Below are 20,994 nucleotides of genomic sequence, written 5' to 3'. Positions count from 1 at the left end.
CTTACACCTGATCGCCATTCCCACTGATTGTAAATGTTTAAATGTGCCATTTGGTTTCCATTGGGCTGTTGATTATTGTTACAATGTCTGTTGGTCGTGTGAGTACCTGAGCTGTGATGATTAGGCTTGCATGCCACTTGTATTGTTCAGATGATGACTGGTTTCATCCCCTGTGTTATCTTTGTGCGCCCCGTGTATTTATCAAATCAAATCAAATCAATTTATATAGCCCTTCGTACATCAGCTGATATCTCAAAGTGCTGTACAGAAACTCAGTCTAAAACCCCAAACAGCAAGCAATGCAGGTGTAGATGCACGGTGGCTAGGAAAAACTCCCTAGAAAGGCCAACACCTAGGAAGAAACCTAGAGAGGAACCAGGCTATGAGGGGTGGCCAGTCCTTATTGTATGTATGTCTGCATTCTGTCATTAAGTGTCCAGCGTGATACATTGAAGGAAATACATGTTATCATCTTGTAGAAAAACCTCTCCTGAAGGCTGGAAGAAGTTTGAATCCAGTTGGTACTTCCTGTCTACTGAGACTAAAACCTGGAAGGAGAGTAGAGCGAGAGCGAGAACGAGAGCGAGAGAGAGAGAGATGACCAAACAAATAGGTATATATTTATATTTATCTTCCTCAACAACAGGAGATTCTCTTCAAACTCAACAAGAGAGTCTGGATTGGTCTGACTGACTCTGTTACTGAGGGGACCTAGAGATGGGTGGACAGCACCCCACTGACCACAGTGTAAGGTGTAAGACTGATTCTCTGTGTTGTTCATACTCTAGGTTCTCCATACTCAACTGGTGGACTAACACTGACCACAGAGTTAGAGCAGTGGTGATTCTATACCATTTCAGATTGGGGGGGCCAAGCTGGGGCCAGTTCTACTGTTAGAGGGGCCAGTTACATTAGATGTTATTGTTGTCATCTAGTTTTCTTCACTGCATTGCAGGCATTAGCAGGCAAAAGACCATGTCCATAATCATTCAACAATTGATTTGCATTTCCATTATAATTTAATTTGCAATACATATTCAGTATCAGGTCACATCAACTGCATTCTCCGGTTTTTGTGTTTTTTTTGCAAAAAGATCAGCAAATTCATCTAGACTCAAGGCCTTTGCCCTCCTTGACTCAATACTTAATACACCTAAATTGCTTAATCTGACATTGTGGTCCTGAGATACGTTTTCACCAGCTTTAGTGCAGAAACACTCAGTTCACAAGAAGCAGTACTAACAGGGATTGAAACAGCTATCTTGCACAGTTTAAAAAACGAAAAGAAAACTTCTTTATACGGCTCAATGAATAATGCCAGCTCTACTACACCGGAGGGTCTCTGCATGCCACTCTGTATTTTCCTTTCTAAAATTCTTCTGAACTGATGTAGTTCAAGCCCCAAGTCCTCAATATTGTATTCATACATTCTAGCAAATGGAAACAGGAACTTCTCTTTGAGAAACACATCACTTGTAGTGTTTACAGTTTGGATGCCATTCATTATGTCACAGTTTTTGCTAGGGAACCTTCTGTTAAGCTCATATATGATCTAAAACAGGGTAGAAAAGAGTTGTACGAAAACTGCCTTTTTCTTGTTCTGAATCTGATCTCTGACCCACTGTACTGAGTACACAGTCTCCATTAAATTGAGAGCTTAGCTTTTTGGTCGTTTTGCAGGGGGGAGTATTGCAGTATCACATTGCTCAGCTGTGTTCAACACTCCATTCCATAGGTCATCAAAAAATGACTCATCCCTGTAGTCATTCAACGTTTGCACTAAATCAACAGCCTTTGACAGGTCAAGTGATGAAGACTGTAGCATATCTGATAGAGATTTTGCTTCTCCAAACACGTTATGGAGTGTAACAAGGCACATAATGAATTGTAAATCTACCTGTGCAAGCAGACCTCATGCCTCAACAGATCTGTCACCATTGTGTTCTTGGACTATATCTTGCAGGACTCGCTTAATGGCAGGTAATCTATCCATAATAGTATGTAGAGCCATATTTCGACATGCCCAATGTCGTGTCTTTGGCTTCATTAAACTGAAGATGAATCTTTATCAAATAACTCTAATTATTATTACGTGATTAAACTTATTATTCATGTAACTGTAATTAACTAGGAACTCGGGGCACCAAGGAAATGATTCGGATTACAAAGTTATAATTTTCCTAATATAACTTTCAGATATTTTAATATCTGATCTCTTAGTCTTCTGATTAATGACGTATTCTTTACCTCACGTTAGTCTCATTCCAAACGTCGTAAATTGTTGGTTATCTGCATGAACCCAGTCTTCACTATGAGTCATCCATACATCAATTGTCTTAAATCATTTATTTACTAACTAAGTAATTCACAGAAATGCATAAATAAGCAGTAGATAGTTTCAAGGATATGATAACGGAGTTTCCCTGGTGGAATAAACTGGCATCGCAGCTTGGTGTACAAAAGGGAAGTGGGGGTCGACTGAGATAAGACAACACACAGTTGATAATTATAACAATTGAAATGCTAATCCTTTGCACATGAACGCTCACTCATTCGGGAACAATTGCAATCAATATATATTTACGCTCAGTGTGTCGTCGGGATCTCTGTTGAAAAGTTTGTTTCTGTTGGAGAGTTTGTCCGCACTCTCTCTGTCACTCTTTCTCTGTCGTGGTTAGCATGGATAGTTCAGAGTGACATTCATTCATGTCGTTATAGAATAGATGTTTCGGCGGTTGTCGGTCTTTGCGTTCAATGATACCGAATTCCTAGCTGCAGACTAGTAATTAATATCAAAGACTTGTTCTTACTCTGTCGGAATCGATAGTCTAAGAGTTTATCCACGTGGTGTGGTTAAAAGATTCAGCAATCGACTCAAACCTTAGCTTATACTCAGGTGTATGGTCTCTACTCAAACCTTGGCCCTCTTGTTATCGAGGTAAGCTGGTCTGCAACCTTTAGCCATCTCGTAATTGAGGTATGCTTGGTCTGGTGATAGAAAACCCGGGTGGGGGTTTTATTCAGAAGAGCAGAAAAGGGCCTGTCCCAGGACGCCAGACCATAACTGTGCTCATGGGCGGTCCTTTGATTTAGTTAAACTCCAAAGGGAATTGAGGTTTCCTTCATTAAACAGTCCAAAATCACAAACAATATCATCTTCACTCATTCATCTTATAAACAACAATTAGATGTAAGCCTCATATCTGAGGCTATTGTATAAACAGCATTATGGTAATGTGGCCATATTGTCTCCCATGAGTTTCACAAAATTGTGCCAAATGGACCAGTTCGTAGCTGGATTCTTCACAGATCTTTTATACCTTCTCCAGAACATAAATATTGTTCGGACCTCAAGTTCTGTGAGGTGGAAGAAATTCCTTTGTTCTCTCTATGAAACTCACTCTCTCTCTATACTGTGGCCATGAGGAGATAATCTCCTCCAGGAATTTACAACCTCTCTGACCACAGCAGCCTGGTTGTAGGAGACAGAGAGAGGGGGATGGTGCTCGCTGTACCCAAAGAGGGAAACATCATGACACCAGCGAGTGTCACTTAGTCTCTGAAGCTCTCTAGGTGCACCTGGGTACATCTCTTTTTGTATGCTAAGCCACTTTTGATGCACATATGACCCAGATCTGAAGACGTAAAGTCTTTCTAGTAAGGAGAAGAACTGTCTGACCGCAGGGACAGCTTTGACTGTATCCACTATAACTAAGTTTAGAGAGTGTGCACTGCAGTGGATGTAAAAGGCTTTGCTTGTTCTTTAATTCGTGCCTGGACACCTGAATGCTTGCCACTCATAACGGAAGCACCGTCATATCCTTGGCCTACTAGGTTGGTTTTGTATTCAAGACCATGACTTTCTAATACGTGTATGATTTTGTCAGTAAGCCCTGCTGCATCTAGTCAATCAGCCCATTCAAAGTGGAGAAAGCTCTCATGGACAGCTCCTCTGAAATAGTACCTGAGTACTAGAGATCTGCTCCTTTTTTTAAACACCTTTTGTTTCGTCTGCCATTATGCTAAAGACCTTCCCTGTCTTTCATTTCTTCTATCATTTTTGTTCGAACCATGTCGGCCAAACAACTCAGAACCTCATTCTGAATCCCTTTGCTTGTATATTTTGCATTATGAATAGAAGTCAACCTTTTTTTCACAGTTGTGTCATGCTTAGCTATTTCTAGGATTGCCATGAAGTTCCCTTTATGTGTCCTCTTTGTGCAATGTTTTGTGTGGCTGTAAGTAGTAGTACTTCTATTGTTTTAATATAGTCCCGATTTTTCTTGAACCTGTTTGTTGTGTTCCTTGTTTAGGGCATTTACCAGTGTTTCATTACTTTGTACAGCGTTCTGATAGTCTCTCCATGTAATCCTTGCTTGTTTGTGCTGCTCAGACCTCTTGCATGAATTGCAAATCCCCCCTCTTTGTAAGTTGCCTTCTTCCAGTTGTTAAAACCCAATTGTGAATCAAATTACAGTCTCTGAGACTTTGGGAGGGCTAAAATGCCTGCAGGCGTAACAAAACACAGAGTCTGATTTATTGGAATATTCAAGCCAGGGATGGATATGGTACCAGGCTGCATTGAAGCTCCTCCTCCGATCTCCCATCAGAGTTCTTGGGTATATGTTCATCATTGGCTGCACCGGTGGTTTCCTCCCGGGATTTGCTGATATCTGCCAAAGAAAAAAATATATAATTAAATGTATCTGGGTAATTTTAGATATACCATTGCCACCAGGCAACTTCTGAAATCCATATGATATCTATATCACAAGCCCAATAGCATGTTAAATAAGAATGAATTTCAATCACAAACCGACTCATTTCATTTCAAACCGACTCACACCATATAAACTGACTAATTGCACTGCTTTACAAGTAACCACAGATTTATTCAACATCACAAACCTGACGGTCCACTGCTTGTGGACGCACGAGGAACCTCTGTTGGTGTCTCACTCTTAGCCTCTACCTCAGCCTCAGTCTCTCCATCTGTCTCACTTCCCTGCTCTACTATGCCTTCACTCTCAGTCTCTCCAATGGACAAGTCTTCCTGCTCTCTCTCTGCAGGCTCTATGCTCTCTCTTGCGCTCTCCACACCTCTGGCTCTGTCTCACTGTCTGCCTTGTCTTTTCTTTGGAAGAAGGACATGATGCTTATTAATTAATTGACTTAAAATAACTGACTTGCTAGGTAACTACCCTTTATATCCAACCGTTTTACATTACAATGCTTTTACGGAGTGTGGTTTAAGTAAAAACACTCAGCACCCTGAGTTAGTTGATCATATATTGTATCCCTTTTCCTACTGCCACAAAGTAACAAACGGCCAGGTTAAGATAAACTAATCTAACGTTACACCTCTGTAATGCATTTAATACTAATACAACATTTTAACAATTTTACTCACCTCTATATTTCCTTCTTTGTGCTTGAACTCTAATTTTCGTGCGGAATTTCTTACTTCTGAATAGAAAAAAAAATTGCAGATGCATGTGGTACGATACTGTTGTGTTCCGCCTAAAGCCGTCCCTCTAGAAAATCTGTGGGTTAAATTAGTGTTCCGCGTTGCCACTGTCTAATAACAGATGTAAAAAAATAATGATAGCAAAAATTAGTTATGTAAAAATGATTTCATAATCCACATTTAGGGTGGCCACAAGGGGGTCCAAAATTGTGTGGAAGCCCCCACAGGATGATTCAGGTTTTTACCCCTTGTGACACACAGTGTTTCCCCTTTTTTACCCCTTGTGACACACAGTGTTTCCCCTTTTTTATCCCTTGTGACACACAGTGTTTCCCCTTTTTTATCCCTTGTGACACACAGTGTTTCCCCTTTTTTATCCCTTGTGACACACAGTGTTTCCCCTTTTTTATCCCTTGTGACACACAGTGTTACCCCTTTTTTATCCCTTGTGACACACAGTGTTACCCCTTTTTTATCCCTTGTGACACACAGTGTTTCCCCTTTTTTATCCCTTGTGACACACAGTGTTTCCCCTTTTTTATCCCTTGTGACACACAGTGTTTCCCCTTTTTTAACCCTTGTGACACACAGTGTTTCCCCTTTTTTATCCCTTGTGACACACAGTGTTTCCCCTTTTTTATCCCTTGTGACACACAGTGTTACCCCTTTTTTATCCCTTGTGACACACAGTGTTACCCCTTTTTTATCCCTTGTGACACACAGTGTTACCCCTTTTTTATCCCTTGTGACACACAGTGTTTCCCCTTTTACCTGTGCTAGAACTGTAATGCAAGGTGTCCTCAGGGCTAAAGTCACCAAGGACCAGAAAAACCAGTGCTGCGTCATACATGGGTGGTTCCATAAAAAAACTTGTGCGTATCGACATAACAATGGTAAAAAAGAGAGAAGAAGATTAAGAGCTTTTTCTCAGAACTTGGCCTCACAAAAAAGGATTCCATAACATTGAGTGACCAGAACTGAACTAACAGGTAGGAATGGAACATTTCTTTCTGTCAACGCCTGTACATCCAGTTCTCTACAGATTATTTCACAAGCAAAATACACTAAAAATGAATGATTTAAGAATGATCATAGTGGTAACTTTGCTCTCTCACAGAGTACAGTATAACAGTGAGTGATAATTCAAATTTACTAACTTGCGAGAACAGAGAGCACAAATACATTTGATGGCAGATATTACAAATGTCACATGTAATTTCATTTATTTTCAAGGTCTTCCAATTGTACCTCTCAATATGAATGCCTCAGGAACAGGCACAGTAGGACCTGAGCTGTGTTGGAATACTCATACTAACCGCACTAACCGTACTATTTGTGACGGAAATTTAGTATGTAGTCTGCTTATTGGTCATAGTATGGATATAGTTAGTATGCCACAGGTCCCGGATGTCGTACTACATTAGTCAAAATAGGAAGTATAACAAGCAGTGGACACTATTTCTGTGCTTTTGGGGCTCATAATGCAATTCTTCAGAAAATGGGCGTGGCTTCACAACATTTTCAGATTTGTAGAAAATGGCAAAAATATGCCGTCCGATGAGAGCAGACACCAATGCATTGCTTTAAGTAATTATGACATATTTTAAGAAAATGTTCAGCAATGTAATAATGTAATGACTTTTCAAATAAATGACGTTACACATTATGTTGGGTGACAATTTGTTAGGTACGCTAGCCTTACGAACCGCATAGCATATCATTGCAGCAGTTGCTTGTATGTACCGGAATGTTAGCTGGCTACCTAACGTTAGTTGGCTACTAATACATCAAACCACATTAACTATATGCTATCTAACTAACTACCCAACATTTACTGACTTTACTATTCAGGTCATTCTTAGGTTAGTTAAGTGGTATAGTCATTGTGCGTTCTCATTGGACATTGTTAATGAAGTTGTAAGATGTCTAGCTAGTCATTTGTTAGCTATGCTAACAAGCTAGCAAGAAGTTGCATAGCAACAGCAGGCAAAGCGCTAGACAGGCAAAGCTCTAGTACACTCTACTGAAAGGATACCGTTCGTTTACAGTATACTAAAATTAAATTATAGTATGTAGTATGTACTCATTAAGTATGTAGTATACAGTATGTAAGTATGAGTATTCGAACACAGCACTGGTTTCTTGTTGAAACTAACTGTAACCTTTTACTTCCTTCTTCAACGTCACTAGATGGAAATCAATAACATACACAAAAAGAAGACAATCGTCTTTTCTGTTATTTTCCTACTTGTTTTGATGGTAATCTTAGTTTTAATCTTCGGCATACCCCATTCAAAGGTGAGATATTTGACTTTTTTTGTATTTATTTTTTAATTTTTTTTTAATGATTACATATTAAATTGTCATTGTTTGCCCCTACATCAGATCAGCGTTTCCAAACTTTAGTACAGTTTGCCATAAGTCTCATGAATGGAAACGTGTCTAAATAATGTCACTGTTACAGGATGGAGAAACTGAGAATGGAGGCATTCAAGATGGAGGGATGCAAGATGGAGGGATTCAAGATGGAGGGATGCAAGAGATTCTACCTCTAGACATGGTCCGTTCTTCTGTTGATGACAAATATGATGGGTGCAGAGATTTAATGTTATGGGCGGTTGAAAACATGTACCTCTTCGATGAGTTAAACACTAATCCTCAATTCAATACATCCTGGAACATAGCAAAACCACACGCTATACCACATGGAGACAGTTTGAATACAGAGCATTCTATTGCTATCTATTTGTATACAAAAAACATACCAGGATCAAATTCCAAATCAATGTACCTGGACTTTAACAAAGCAGTTCAAGAGGGCCATTCTGCATATATGACATCATCATTCAAGTACCATGCACTGTATTTCTACCTGACTGATGCCATTCAGATTCTTAGAGAAAGACAAGAGACATGTAAGGAAACCTTTCACAGAACCAACAAGAAGTTTGATCAGAGTGTTCTCAACCACGAGATCCGTTTCGGCACCTTCGCCACAAGCTCTTTAAGATCCGACTTAACCAACTTTGGGAATGTGTCTTGCTTTGAGGTCCACACTTGCTTTGGTGCTGAGCTAACTTCTTACTCAGCCTTTCCTGAAGAGAGACAAGTTTTAATTCCTCCATATGAGATTTTTGAAGTCACCAAAATCCAGACAAAGTCACCAGTGAATAACCTGTTGTGTGAAGTCGTCTACACACTAAAGAGCAAGGGAACAGACACTGATCTGAATTGCAAATTGATTTTCAGTGGAGGAGAATCGAACATCATCAGAGCATCAGATACAGGCTACATAATACTCTATATTATGTTGATAACTACTGTATATTACTGATCATTACCACCACCTCTAACAATGAGAAGTAGCCTGATCTGACACAACAGCTGCCCCAGCTTCACAGTGTAGAGATTTTGGCTGTGTTCCAGGTCAGCTACATTGCAGACGCATGCCTAATCTCACACCTGTATAGGTCTTTAACATATCAACTAACCACATCATTTAGCAATCTGTTGCCCGACTACGCAGTCGATGATGTGGCACACAACCATTGGTTGATGCAATGCATTGTCTGCAATGTATTCGACCTGGAATGCAACCCCTGTTAATGCTTGTATTAACCTGCATTGATTGCTCGGTTGCATATTTTTTTTTACTGCTACTGTTTTGAAATGGTTGAGATTACATGTCTTGGTCACGTGTAATATTTTCTTGACCTTTGCTGGCATGTACACCGTGACCGCGGCTACCTACAGTACACCTGGCAGCTTTTGAGTTTTGGAAGGGGAGGGATTTTTCGGCCATACGTTGCACGCGACTTGCAGAGAGAGGGGGAGGGCTACCAAAGATGATCGTCCCTGGTTCCACCACTAGTCCAACATCTCAACCCCCCACAACCAACACTAGTAACTGTTTAGAGGCCAGTGCTCATGTAATAATTGGTTCTGAGTTGCCGAGATGAAGCCAAAGAGAACCAGCCACTATCATCACATCTGAGTGACATTGTGGTTAACATGATAAAGCTTTTTTCACATTACACCATTTTCAAAATCCTTAAAATCACCTTATGTTCTTGACTGTCATGCCTAATGGCTGTACAAAGAAATGACACGTCAGTACTGGCTTTAAAGCTTGCCTCACATTACATGGTTTACAAAATCCTTCACTTGTATTACCTTTCACACTATGCAAGTCTTGACAGGATTGCATGTGTCCCATCATGTCTAATCTGTAATGTATTATATCAGACAAACTGACTCAATTGAACCTAAGGTCAGTTCGTAACGGGTTGTAAGAATAACAAGAGTGAGGAGAAAATAAAACTTGGAGGGCTCTCTGAGGTTGAGTGAGAGGGTTGGGTGAGAGAGCACTGAGAAGGGTTAGTCGTTAACTTGGAGAGCTCTCTGAGGCTGAGTGAGAGGGTTGGGTGAGAGAGCACTGAGAAGGGTTAGTCGTTAACTTTGAGAGCTCTCTGAGGCTGAGTGAGAGGGTTGGGTGAGAGAGCACTGAGAAGGGTTAGTCGTTAACTTGGAGAGCTCTCTGAGGCTGAGTGAGAGGGTTGGGTGAGAGAGCACTGAGAAGGGTTAGTCGTTAACTTTGAGAGCTCTCTGAGGCTGAGTGAGAGGGTTGGGTGAGAGAGCACTGAGAAGGGTTAGTCGTTAACTTTGAGAGCTCTCTGAGGCTGAGTGAGAGGGTTGGGTGAGAGAGCACTGAGAAGGGTTAGTCGTTAACTTTGAGAGCTCTCTGAGGCTGAGTGAGAGGGTTGGGTGAGAGAGCACTGAGAAGGGTTGGTCGTTAACTTTGAGAGCTCTCTGAGGCTGAGTGAGAGGGTTGGGTGAGAGAGCACTGAGAAGGGTTAGTCGTTAACTTTGAGAGCTCTCTGAGGCTGAGTGAGAGGGTTGGGTGAGAGAGCACTGAGAAGGGTTAGTCGTTAACTTTGAGAGCTCTCTGAGGCTGAGTGAGAGGGTTGGGTGAGAGAGCACTGAGAAGGGTTAGTCGTTAACTTGGAGAGCTCTCTGAGGCTGAGTGAGAGGGTTGGGTGAGAGAGCAGGGAGAAGGGTTGGTCGTTTTCTGTCTGTGAGGTCACTGGCCGTACGCCTCTCAGATGAGTGGGAGGAGACAAAATAAAGATGATTGATGCAGCTATAGTATCAAACCTAAATATCATGCAGCCTTTTCATGGGAGGGATATTCTGTCGGTTGTTCACCTGGAAAAACTGGTTTGAGAGACTCAAACACAACCAACACACATTGATAACATATAAGAACAATATAGGCCATAGGTTAATAGAGAGAAAGAACTATATGTAGGCTTCTGTCTGGTATGTGATTCTACCATAAGACTAAACACACGGGCCAAGTCCAACTCCCCATACTAACTAGTAAGCTGATGGATATGAGAAAATACAATGTTCTATAGTATGTGACATTTCTAATATTGAGTATGCTTTCAATGCCAGGACGTCATAATAATTTCAGTTTTTAATCTAGTGTTCTTCACTACATTCTATTGAGGAAGAGAATTGTCACTTCAGACCCAGATGATAATCAGCTGATAATAAGATAAGTGAATAGACTGTAGAAAACACATTCTCAGTATGGGTGAACCTAGTATGTTAATATTTGTTGCTTATTGTATACATTTTAACTAGACTGTACATTGTAAATAGCGTAGTAATAACCAGACAGATAGCCATGTAGCGTAATATTAATTAATGTAAGAGATCCAGCCGGCTCACCAGGCTCCATTCTAAATAGTGTGTAGTATGATCAGAACACAGTAGTTTTAGTCAGTAGTAGTCAAGACAGATGTCAGACATGGTCTAAGTGGTTTGCCTAAGAGGCAGGTTGACAATTAACATCAAATAGTACAACAATCAAGGACATATTTTAGTCATTGACCTTTTTTTAATTGATCTGACGATCAATATTCATATGATTGTCTCACACCTGTTAATGGGCAACACTTATTTAGAAGTTGGATTCTGGGGAAATAAACATTTTAAATAGATGGTTGACAGATCCTTCAGTTTAGGTAGGCTGCAGTGACATGGAGCATTCTTCACAGTTACCAGAAGAGGAAAGCATTTCACTTAACCAGCTAAAGGCCTGATTGACAGAGAAAGCTCAGACTAGGGTTATTCAAATCCAGTCTCACACAGTAGGGATCAGTTCAGTGATTGCCTAAATTCAACACAACTGGTCTTCCAGGTAGGTTAAATTCAAAACATGATTTGCCTGGGCCCCTCCAGGACCACGGTTGCCTACAAGGTGCAGTACTTCCCAACACTCTCCTCTGGGTTCACCAGACAGGCACACCTGCATCAATTAGTCAACAATTTGATGATTAGTAGACTGAATCAGGTGTGCCAGATTAGGACCACTGAAAACCAAACACACACTAATGTACCCAGAGGCCTTTAGTTAAAAGGCACGGTTCATTCTGCACAGCAGCCAGAAGAGGGCAGTATTTAACTCCACCAGCTAAAGGGATGATTGGCAGACAACACTCTTTCTGTAGTGCTGCAGGTACTGCAGGATTTTCTCACAACTACAGACCACACTGAGCTACTTAGCTAACTGATCAGTTCAGTGATTGCCTAAATTCAACACCTGGTCTTCCAGGTTAAATGAAAAACATGAAGTGCCTGCAGCACTACAGGACCAGGGTTACTTACTAGCAGTACCTCACAACCCTCTCCTCGGAAACGACCAGACTGGCACATTTGCATCAATTGCACACACACATACACACATACAAACAATGCAAATAAACTAACAGAAAAACATGTAAAATATCTGCCTTCTTCTCCGACTAGTCATCTGTCCTGTTATAAATGATACCCACATTGTTTGTTATATTGTTAATATTTCCTCTGCCAGGGAATTGGCATTTGTTGTCATGTGCATTTCAGCTTTTGTTAAAACCAGTAAAGAAAAGCCTTGAGCAATATGACATCTCCTGTCCTATTTATCCACTTCCTGTACATCTGCTATAAAGATATCAATTTCAATTCACTTGAAGAAAATATGTTTGTTCTCAGGTATAATTAGAAGTGGCTACAAATATATTTAGTTTTAACCAAAGATTAAAAGTTAAAAACATATTTGTAGAAATAACTGACATTTATGGTTTTGAAATCAAAGTGATGGAGGGAGAGCAGTAGCAGGGTTAGTAGTTTCCTGTGTCTGTGAGGTCAGAGTGAGATAGGAGGGAGAACAGTAGCAGGGTTAGTAGTTTCCTGTGTCTGTGAGGTCAGAGTGAGATGGGAGGGAGAACAGTAGCAGGGTTAGTAGTTTCCTGTATCTGTGAAGTCAGAGCTCAGTACAGCTCAATCTATCAACTACAACGAGGAGAGAGCTGTCTCGTTCCAGGCCGACTATATTGCAATTGAGTTGCAACCAATGCTCATCAGATTGCTATACCATATGATGTGGTTAACTGAGATGTTAAACACCTATCCAGAAGTTGTGAGTTCTGTTTGCAATGTAGTCAGCCTGGAACATGGCCAATGTTATGACAGGGTGGAAGGAGAGAGGGGGCGGGGCTCAGTTATCAAGAATCCTTTCAGCAGCCATGTATTCACTAACAGAGACAACAGAAGTCACAGGGACGCAGTGAACAATCATACAACCTACCGTCTATCCGCTTTGACACTAAACTGTTGCTTTGACAACTGTCACTAAGCTAACATAATGCAGTCGTTTTAAGATGGTCATAACAATCGGTCCTTTAGCTATTTGATATGTAATTTTATGTTTGAAAAAAATGTAAAGAAATGTATTGATAAAATACTGAATTTGGATTACTGTAGTCCACAGAAACACATTGAATAACACATTCATAAATGGCAAAAAATACAGTAAAAACGTTTTCAAGTGTCTGTCCTATATCTAGGAGATATACGAAAGCTCAGGAAAAAAAGCAACAATTAAGATGTTTAATTTTATTGTGTTTTATTCAATGCAGAATACATGATTCTGCCACAAAATTGAAAAAAAAAACATGTTACTGAGAAATGTCTGGAACTCATCCAGTGACACAACTTGCCAGTGACCATGACAACTGGCATTAGGTGCAGTGGTTAACTTGTGTGTGAGGAAGACAGAAAGGTGGAATGTTAACTATCTCAGCAGCATCACTTTTAGTGGCCCTGTAGTGAACCAAGGTGTACTGTACATTATCATGTATGTGTGCAATCATGAAGATCTGTGTCACACCCTGATCGGTTTCACCTGTCTTTGTGATTGTGTACACTCCCCTCCAGGTGTCGCCCATCTCCCCATTATCCCCTGTGTATTTATACCTGTGATCTCTGTTTGTCTGTTGCCAGTTTGTTTTGTTTCGTCAAGCCTAACAGCGTTTTCCCCTCTATTCCTGTCTCTTGATTGTCCCTGTTCTCTAGTTTTCTGGGTTTGACCTTTTCTGCCTACCCTGAGTCTGCCTGCCGTCCAGTACCTTTGCCCTACCGATCTGGATTATTGACCCCTGCTTGTCCTTGACCTGTATTTTGCCTGCCCCTAATGGATTATTAAACAATTGTTAATTCAACGTTGTCTGCATCTGGGTCTTACCTTGAAACGTGATAGTACGAACTGGCCATGACTGACCCAGCAGACTCGGGCCAGCTGCGCAATGCCATCTCCTCCCAAGGAGCCACCATCGTTACGCACGAGAAATTGCTTCGTGGCCTTATGGAGGGAGTCCAAACGTTGGCTGAACTCCATGACCGGGCGTTGGACATTTTGCTGGAGCAATTCTGCAGTTTGTCTGGGAGGCAGCCTACCACTGTGGTAACCCCACAGCCCCTCAGTAACTCAGCTGCTAGCTGCGCCGTGTCATCGGTCACTCCACCTTCTCTGGAGTCCCGCTTACCTCTACCTGGAACGCTTCAATGGAGAGCCGAGCACCCGTCGGGCGTTTCTTGCTCAGTGGGCCCTCGTCTTTGAGCTTCATCCCTCCTCCTTCCCCTCAGATCGCTCCAAGATAGCCTAACTCTTCACACTGATGTCCAAGAGGGCTCTCACTTGGGCTACTGCTGTATGGGAACAACAACCGGCCATATGCGTTAGTTTCTATGGGTTCGTGGGAAAGGTGAAGAAGGTTTTTGATGCCCCATTCTCCGGGAGAGAAGCTGCCTGGAAGCTAATCCAGATTCGTCAGGACTCCCGCAGTGTGGCAGACTATTCTGTGGATTTCTGCAAGTTGGCAGAGGAGAGTGTTTGGAACCAGGAAGCGCTTTTCGATATGTTCCTGCAGGAGGTCAAGGACGAGCTTGCTGCTCGGGAGTTACCTACGGATTGCGCCTCCCTCATCGCGATGACCATCTGCATCGATGGCCGATTTTGCTCGCACGTCCAGGGATTCCACCTGGCCTCAGAGTAATCCCGGAAGTCCCCAACCCTCCCGTTGCCGAGAGAATCCGAGGCTTCCTGACCTCCCCCAAGAGTCGCCGAAGATGGCTGAGCACTGCTTCCCGAGCCTATGCAACTAGGCAAAGCTGGGATGCCAGTGGAAAGGCAATACAGGATCAACGCGAAGAGTTGTATGTATTGCGGGACACTTGGTCATTTTGTAACCTCTTGTCCTTTAAAAAGAGCAGGCTCACCGGTAGGAGTGAGTACTCTGGTGGGCTATACGGAGAACCTTTCTGCTTCCCTTGCTCGCAACCCTATTTCATCCCATTCTGCTATAGGGAAACCAGCCCATAGGCCGGGTCACTCACAATACCACTCCCATCAACCTACGGGTGTCAGAGAATCACAGTTAGACCATTCAATTTCTGCTCATCAAGTCTCCTCAGATTCCCGTGGTTTTGGGAATCTCCTGGCTTCGGCGACACAATCTCTCATCAACTGGTCTATGGGTGCCATCATGGGCTGGAGTCCGTTCTGCTACGTCCATTGTCGGAAGTCAGAACAACCTGCACCGGGACGTCTTCCTGGGGCCCGGAAGATGCCCCGAAACTCTCCGCCATCCACACAGAGTACCATGACCTTCAGGGAGGTGTTCAGCAAGACCACTGAAGCCACTTTGCTTCAGCCGCACTGATCCTATGACTGCGGGATTGGCCTTCTCCCTAGCACCATACCACCCCATGGATGTTTGTACTCTCTGTCGGGACTTGAAAGCAAGGCTATGGAGACCTACATTTCTGCAGAATTTATATGACCAGTGGCTACTACGAGTATCTGGTCATGCCTTTTGGCCTCACCAACGCCCTTGCTATGTTACAGGCTCTGGTAAATGATGTTCTCCGCGACATGTTGAACCAGTTTGTCTTCGTCTACATTAATGACATCCTCGTCTTCTCCCGCTCCCCCTGAAAACACGTACTCCACATCTGGCTGGTTCTTCAACGCCTTCTGGAGAAGCAGCTGTTTGTGAAGGCGAAGAAGTGCGAGTTCCATCGCTCCACTATCTGGGTTACATCATCTCTGCTGGGAGTGTCCAGATGGATCCCGGCATTGTGAGAGCAGTGGTGGATTGGCTTCAGCCTACATCCAACATGCAGCTACAATGTTTCCTGGGGTATGTCAACTTTTATCACCGCTTTATCCGGGGTTACAGCACCTTCCATCCTGTCTGCATTCACCTACCAAGGTTCCATTCACGTGGTTCTTTGCTGCTGACCGAGCATCCTAGAACCTCAAACACCACTTCACCACTGCTCCTACCTTGGTTCATCCTGACCCTTCCCTTCAGTTCGTGGTGGAGGCCAATGCTTCGGATGTCAAAGTGGGGGCTGTCCTCACCCAACGTTCTTCCCTGGACCTTAAGATGAATCCCTGCGCCTTCTTCTCCCACCGCCTCAATGCCACAGGGAGGATCTACGATGTGGGGAATCGGGAGTTTCTTGCGGTGAAGATGGTGTTTGGCGGAATGGAGGTACTGGCTGGAAAGGGTGGAACATCCATTCATTGTGTGGACCAACCACAAAAACCTGGAAAAAACAAAGGAACTAAGGTCAGAACGTGACAGTACCCCCCCAAAGGTGCAGACTCCGGCCGCAAAACCTAAACCTATAGGGGAGGGTCTGGGTGGATGTCTGTCCGCGGTGGCGGCGTGGACCCCACTCCACCATAGTCCTTCTTCGCCTATCTACCCGCCTCTGTGGCCTCTTTAATTTGGCGCCCCTTGCCGCCGACCTCAGACTGGAGACCCAAGCCACGGGTCCCGAATGGACGGGAGATTCCGGCAGCACCGGACGGACGGGAGACTTCGGCAGCTCTCCTGGCTGACTGACGGCTCTGGCAGCTCCTGGCCGACTGACGGCTCTGGCAGCTCAGGGCAGACTGGCGGCTCTGGCAGCTCAGGACAGACTGGCGGCTCTGGCAGCTCAGGATTTGCGGGAGACTCTGGCAGGTCAGGACAGACGGGAGACTCTGGCAGCTCAGGACAGACAGGAGACTCTGGCAGCTCAGGACAGACGGGAGACTCTGGCACCTCAGGACAGACAGGAGACTCTGGCACCTCAGCACAGATGGGAGACTCTGGCAGCTCAGGACAGATGGGAGACTGGCAGTGCTGGGCAGGAAGAAGGCTCTGGCAGCGCTGGACAGGCGGGAGCACCTGTAGTGAGGAGACGGAGAGACAGCCTGGTGGGGGGGGCTGCCACCGGAGGGCTAGTGCGTGGATGTGGCACCGGATAGACCGGACCGTGAAGGCGCACTGGAGGTCTCGAGCACCGAGCCTGCCCAACCTTACCTGGTTGAATGCTCCCCGTAGCCAGGCCAGTGCGGCGAGGTGGAATAGCCCACACTGGGCTGTGCTGGCGAACCTGGGACACCATGCGTAAGGCTGGTGCCATGTACCCCGGCCCGAGGAGACGCACTGGAGACGAGAAGCGCTGAGCCGGCATCATGGCACCTGCCTCGATGCCCAACCTAGCCCGGCCGATACGAGGCGCTGCGCTATAACGCCCCGGGCTATGCCTGCGCACCGGGGACACCGTGCACCTCACGGCATAACACGGTGCCTGCCCGGTCCCTCTCTCTCCATGGTAAGCACGGGGAGTTGGCTCAGGTCTCCTACCTGACTTAGCCACACTCCCCGTGTGCCTCCCCCCAATCAATTTTTGGGGCTGCCTCTCGGGCTTCCTTGCCAGCCGTGTTCCCTCGAAGCGCTGGCTCCCATTACCTACTGCCTCCGTTCTCCTGGCTGCCTCCATCTGTTCCCATGGGAGGCGATCCCTTCCAGCCAGGATCTCCTCCCATGTGTAGCAACCCTTGCCGTCCAAAACGTCCTCCCATGTCCAGGAGTCCTGAGATCGCTGCTGCCCGATACCACGCTGCTTGGTCCTTTTTTGGTGGGTGATTCTGTAACGGCTCTCGTGGGAAGAAGGTGAGGACCAAAGCGCAGCGTGGTAAGTGTTCACCTTATTTAATGAAAAAACTCAACACTGAATAACAAACAACAAAGAAACATCCGAAACAGTTCTGTCTTTTGCAGACACAAAGACTGGAAATAAACACCCATGAAACACAGGTGGAAAAAGGCTACCTAAGTATGATTCTGAATCAGAGACAACTAAAGACACATGCCTCTGATTGAGAACCATACCAGGCCAAACTCAAAAACCAACATAGAAAAACAAACATAGACTACCCACCCCAACTCACGCGCTGACTATACTCAAACAAAGACAAAACAAAGGATCTAAGGTCAGAACGTGACACCAATGTTATTACAGGGGTGGGAGGAGAGAGGGCGTGGGGCTCAGTTAGCAAGAACCCTTTCAGCAACATTTTTAAATAAAACCTGTCAAAACCTGTGTTGACTAATAGAGACCACAGTGAACAATCATACAACATACTGTCTATCCACTTTGAAACTAAATGGTTGCTTTGACACTAACATAAAACAATGTTTTTTATATAGGAGATGGACATGATAATGAATGTATTTTACAGCAATGGCACATGCAAAGTTACATATTGGTAACTAAATGACATTTATCTTATCTTTGTTAGGTTATTTGTGTGTTGTGGTTTACACCAAACTCAACCTGATGACTGTCTGTCTCACACCTTCAAGGGGGCCTCAAACTTGTTAGCAGGGGGTTTCTGAGGGGGGAAAGATCACAAAAGATACCTGTTAGGAACAGTTAGAAATTGTCCAAAATAGGGGTGGGTTGTCAAACTTTTTTTTGCATTTGGGAGGGTAGTGCGGGGTTTTCCGGGCACAGGGGCACGTTCTTCCCTGATTTACATTAACCATTTGGCAGGTTTTACTATATAATGTATTCTACAGTTGGATTCGGGCAAAACTTGGAAACTAACAATGTTACTACGGGAGAGAGGGTAATGTATAACGTTTACATTGTCAGGATATGTTATTGTTAGCCATCAAGGATACTCTGGGAGGAGAGGAGACACAGTCTGGTATCAATCACCCTGACAGCCTTGAGTTGGGAAGGAGTGAGCACTTTGGGGTAGAGGTCAGGTCAGATGAAGTGAGGAAGAACAGATATAACTAAGGTTCTGTCTGGATGTTCAGTTGTGGAGGAGAAGACTCAACCTAGGAGAAAGGGTTAAATATCAGTGCTTGTGTGAAATGTTTTTTATCTGAATTACAGCTGTAACAACCCTTTGGGAAGAATTAAACTTGGTTAATCGTGAGTTATTTACTCTGAAAAATTTGAACCTAACACTACGGTATATAACCACATGTCCTCATCTGCTTGCATGCACTTCTGCTATCAAGGTGAATGGTACTTGTCTTATGCACTATGCTTTTCCACAAGCTTACTATACCACAGGTCAATATAGTCTACCAGTCAACTGTCTATCCTGCCCTCTATCCACCATTCATAGTGGCAATAGTGGTAGGTGGATCATTTGTCCAGATCTGCTGTAGGCAAACTAGAAATCATACCACACATAAAAGCATTCAAAGCTGCATCAATGCTTAGTATAAATCCACAACAACAAATAGGAATTGCTGACAGGCACTGGAGAGAACAGGTGCATCATTGCGCATGAAAGAACAGTGAAGACCCATGCAGCTCCCCTATTGATCTTGCTTAGGGACAATACAATATTCCTACCTACACTAGCCTACGAGACCAAAAACGATGAAAAATGAATAATTGCTTTATTGTTCTACTCTAGGCTGTAGACTGCAGTAAAAATGTAATAATAAGCCCTGTTATTTGAATGTTTCATTGCATTTGGATCAGTTGTGGGTCTACTCTGACCGATTCTAGAAAGGAGCAGCAGCAGGCCAGTCTGGCTGTATTTTTACAGCTGCTACTTTAAAAGTCTCCTATAGGCTACCTGCACACGCTCATCCACTCCCCTCTAATATAATTCCAGCATCCAAACTGCACACCGGCCATTCCATTACACCAAAAAATGTAAATACATTGGGAGATTGTCAAGCCAAGACTTTAATACTGAGTAGGGAGGGTCAATTATGGAGATAAGCACTCAAAGTCAGTAATCGGTATGCAGTTATGCGTTGCTTATTGATTGGTGGAAAATGTGTTGCATATATCTTATATCATCATTATCTGAAGCCGGCTCTTATCATAGTGTAATAAAACAGGCAGAGAGAGCTGGCTCGTCTGTTGTGGTCGGCGAACCCTCAACCTTCTGGCCCGTTAGCCCTGCGTGGCATCGACTGTGGTAAAGTTGATATCCACGTTTATAAGCACAGGTTTGCTACATGTATTGTTATTAATCGTCGTAATACATTTTTCTGAGTACATTTTAATAGTAGGGAGTGTCTGCACATTTTTGGACAGGACAAGGGGAAGGTTATGTGGAAAAAAAATTACATTGCAGAGGGGGTGAATCTTTTTTATGACACCTCAAGTTAGCAAGACAGTACAAACAGATCTGGGACTAAGGCTAGGAAAGATCTAAACAGCAGTCAGAAGTCATGAGTGAAGTCCCCCTTGGTGACTGACTGATGACTGGTATCCTTCCATATCACAGGAGGTTGGTGGCACCTTAGTTGGGGAGAACGGGCTTGTAGTAATGACTGGAGCGGAATCAGGGGAATGGAATCAAATACATCAAACACATGGTACTCCCTTCAGCAGCCTCCACTGTTCCACATATACCAAATATGATATATTTTACAACATATTTTAATTGACAATTAAGATTTTCTATTTTATTCTATTAAAATTATGATACTAGGTTCTGCCACAACATTTTTAAATAAAACTTGTTGTTGTGAAGTAGGTAGAACTCATCCAGTGACGTCATTCCCTGTCACACAACCTCAGAGATGGTGACCATGACAACTGACTGACCACACATTGAGGTGTTTGACTTGGGGTTGAGAAGAGTGTGAGAAAGACAGGAAGGGGGAACGTTAACTCTTTCTCAGCAGCATCACTTTTAGTTTAAAATGGCCCTGTGGTGAACCAAGGTAGAGCTGTGTACATCCTCATGCATGTGTACGTGTGCAGACAACATGGTTTGTGGTCATGTCTGCTTGTAAAGTCAGAAATCTGACCAGGTATAAGTAGATCTTATCAGACAGTCTGCAAAACAGTGAAGCTGAACAATACAAAAC

General features: G+C 43.6%; 1 protein-coding gene and 1 long non-coding RNA gene across 2 annotated transcripts; one reads left to right on the top strand and one right to left on the bottom strand.

Annotated features, from left to right (window-relative positions):
• Window positions 1–2,334: 2,334 nt before the first annotated feature.
• On the bottom strand, window positions 2,335–5,522 carry LOC139396680 (uncharacterized). The gene is made up of 2 exons (XR_011630816.1): window positions 5,411–5,522; window positions 2,335–4,673 (listed from the first exon to the last, which is right to left on the bottom strand). It is a non-coding gene; the product is annotated as an uncharacterized lncRNA (long non-coding RNA).
• Window positions 5,523–6,379: 857 nt separating this feature from the next.
• On the top strand, window positions 6,380–9,754 carry LOC139396679 (ecto-ADP-ribosyltransferase 5-like). Its single transcript, XM_071143619.1, has 3 exons — window positions 6,380–6,456; window positions 7,658–7,765; window positions 7,932–9,754. The coding sequence occupies exons 2-3, from the start codon at window positions 7,658–7,660 to the stop codon at window positions 8,799–8,801; spliced, it is 978 nt and encodes a 325-aa protein (XP_070999720.1). The 5' UTR covers window positions 6,380–6,456; the 3' UTR covers window positions 8,802–9,754.
• The last annotated feature ends 11,240 nt before the right edge of the window (window positions 9,755–20,994 follow it).

The sequence above is a fragment of the Oncorhynchus clarkii genome, unplaced genomic scaffold (genome assembly GCF_045791955.1).
Source record: "Oncorhynchus clarkii lewisi isolate Uvic-CL-2024 unplaced genomic scaffold, UVic_Ocla_1.0 unplaced_contig_3353_pilon_pilon, whole genome shotgun sequence".
NCBI classification, from domain to species: domain Eukaryota; kingdom Metazoa; phylum Chordata; class Actinopteri; order Salmoniformes; family Salmonidae; genus Oncorhynchus; species Oncorhynchus clarkii.
This window is presented reverse-complemented; position numbering and strand designations above follow the sequence as displayed.

Bases quoted from the DNA above. Each gene is read 5' to 3' on its own strand.
- LOC139396679 (XM_071143619.1), top strand. From the start codon at position 7,658: ATGGAAATCAATAACATACACAAAAAGAAGACAATCGTCTTTTCTGTT. The intron at 7,766-7,931 runs GTGAGATATTTG...TCACTGTTACAG, and splicing joins TCGGCATACCCCATTCAAAG to GATGGAGAAACTGAGAATGG.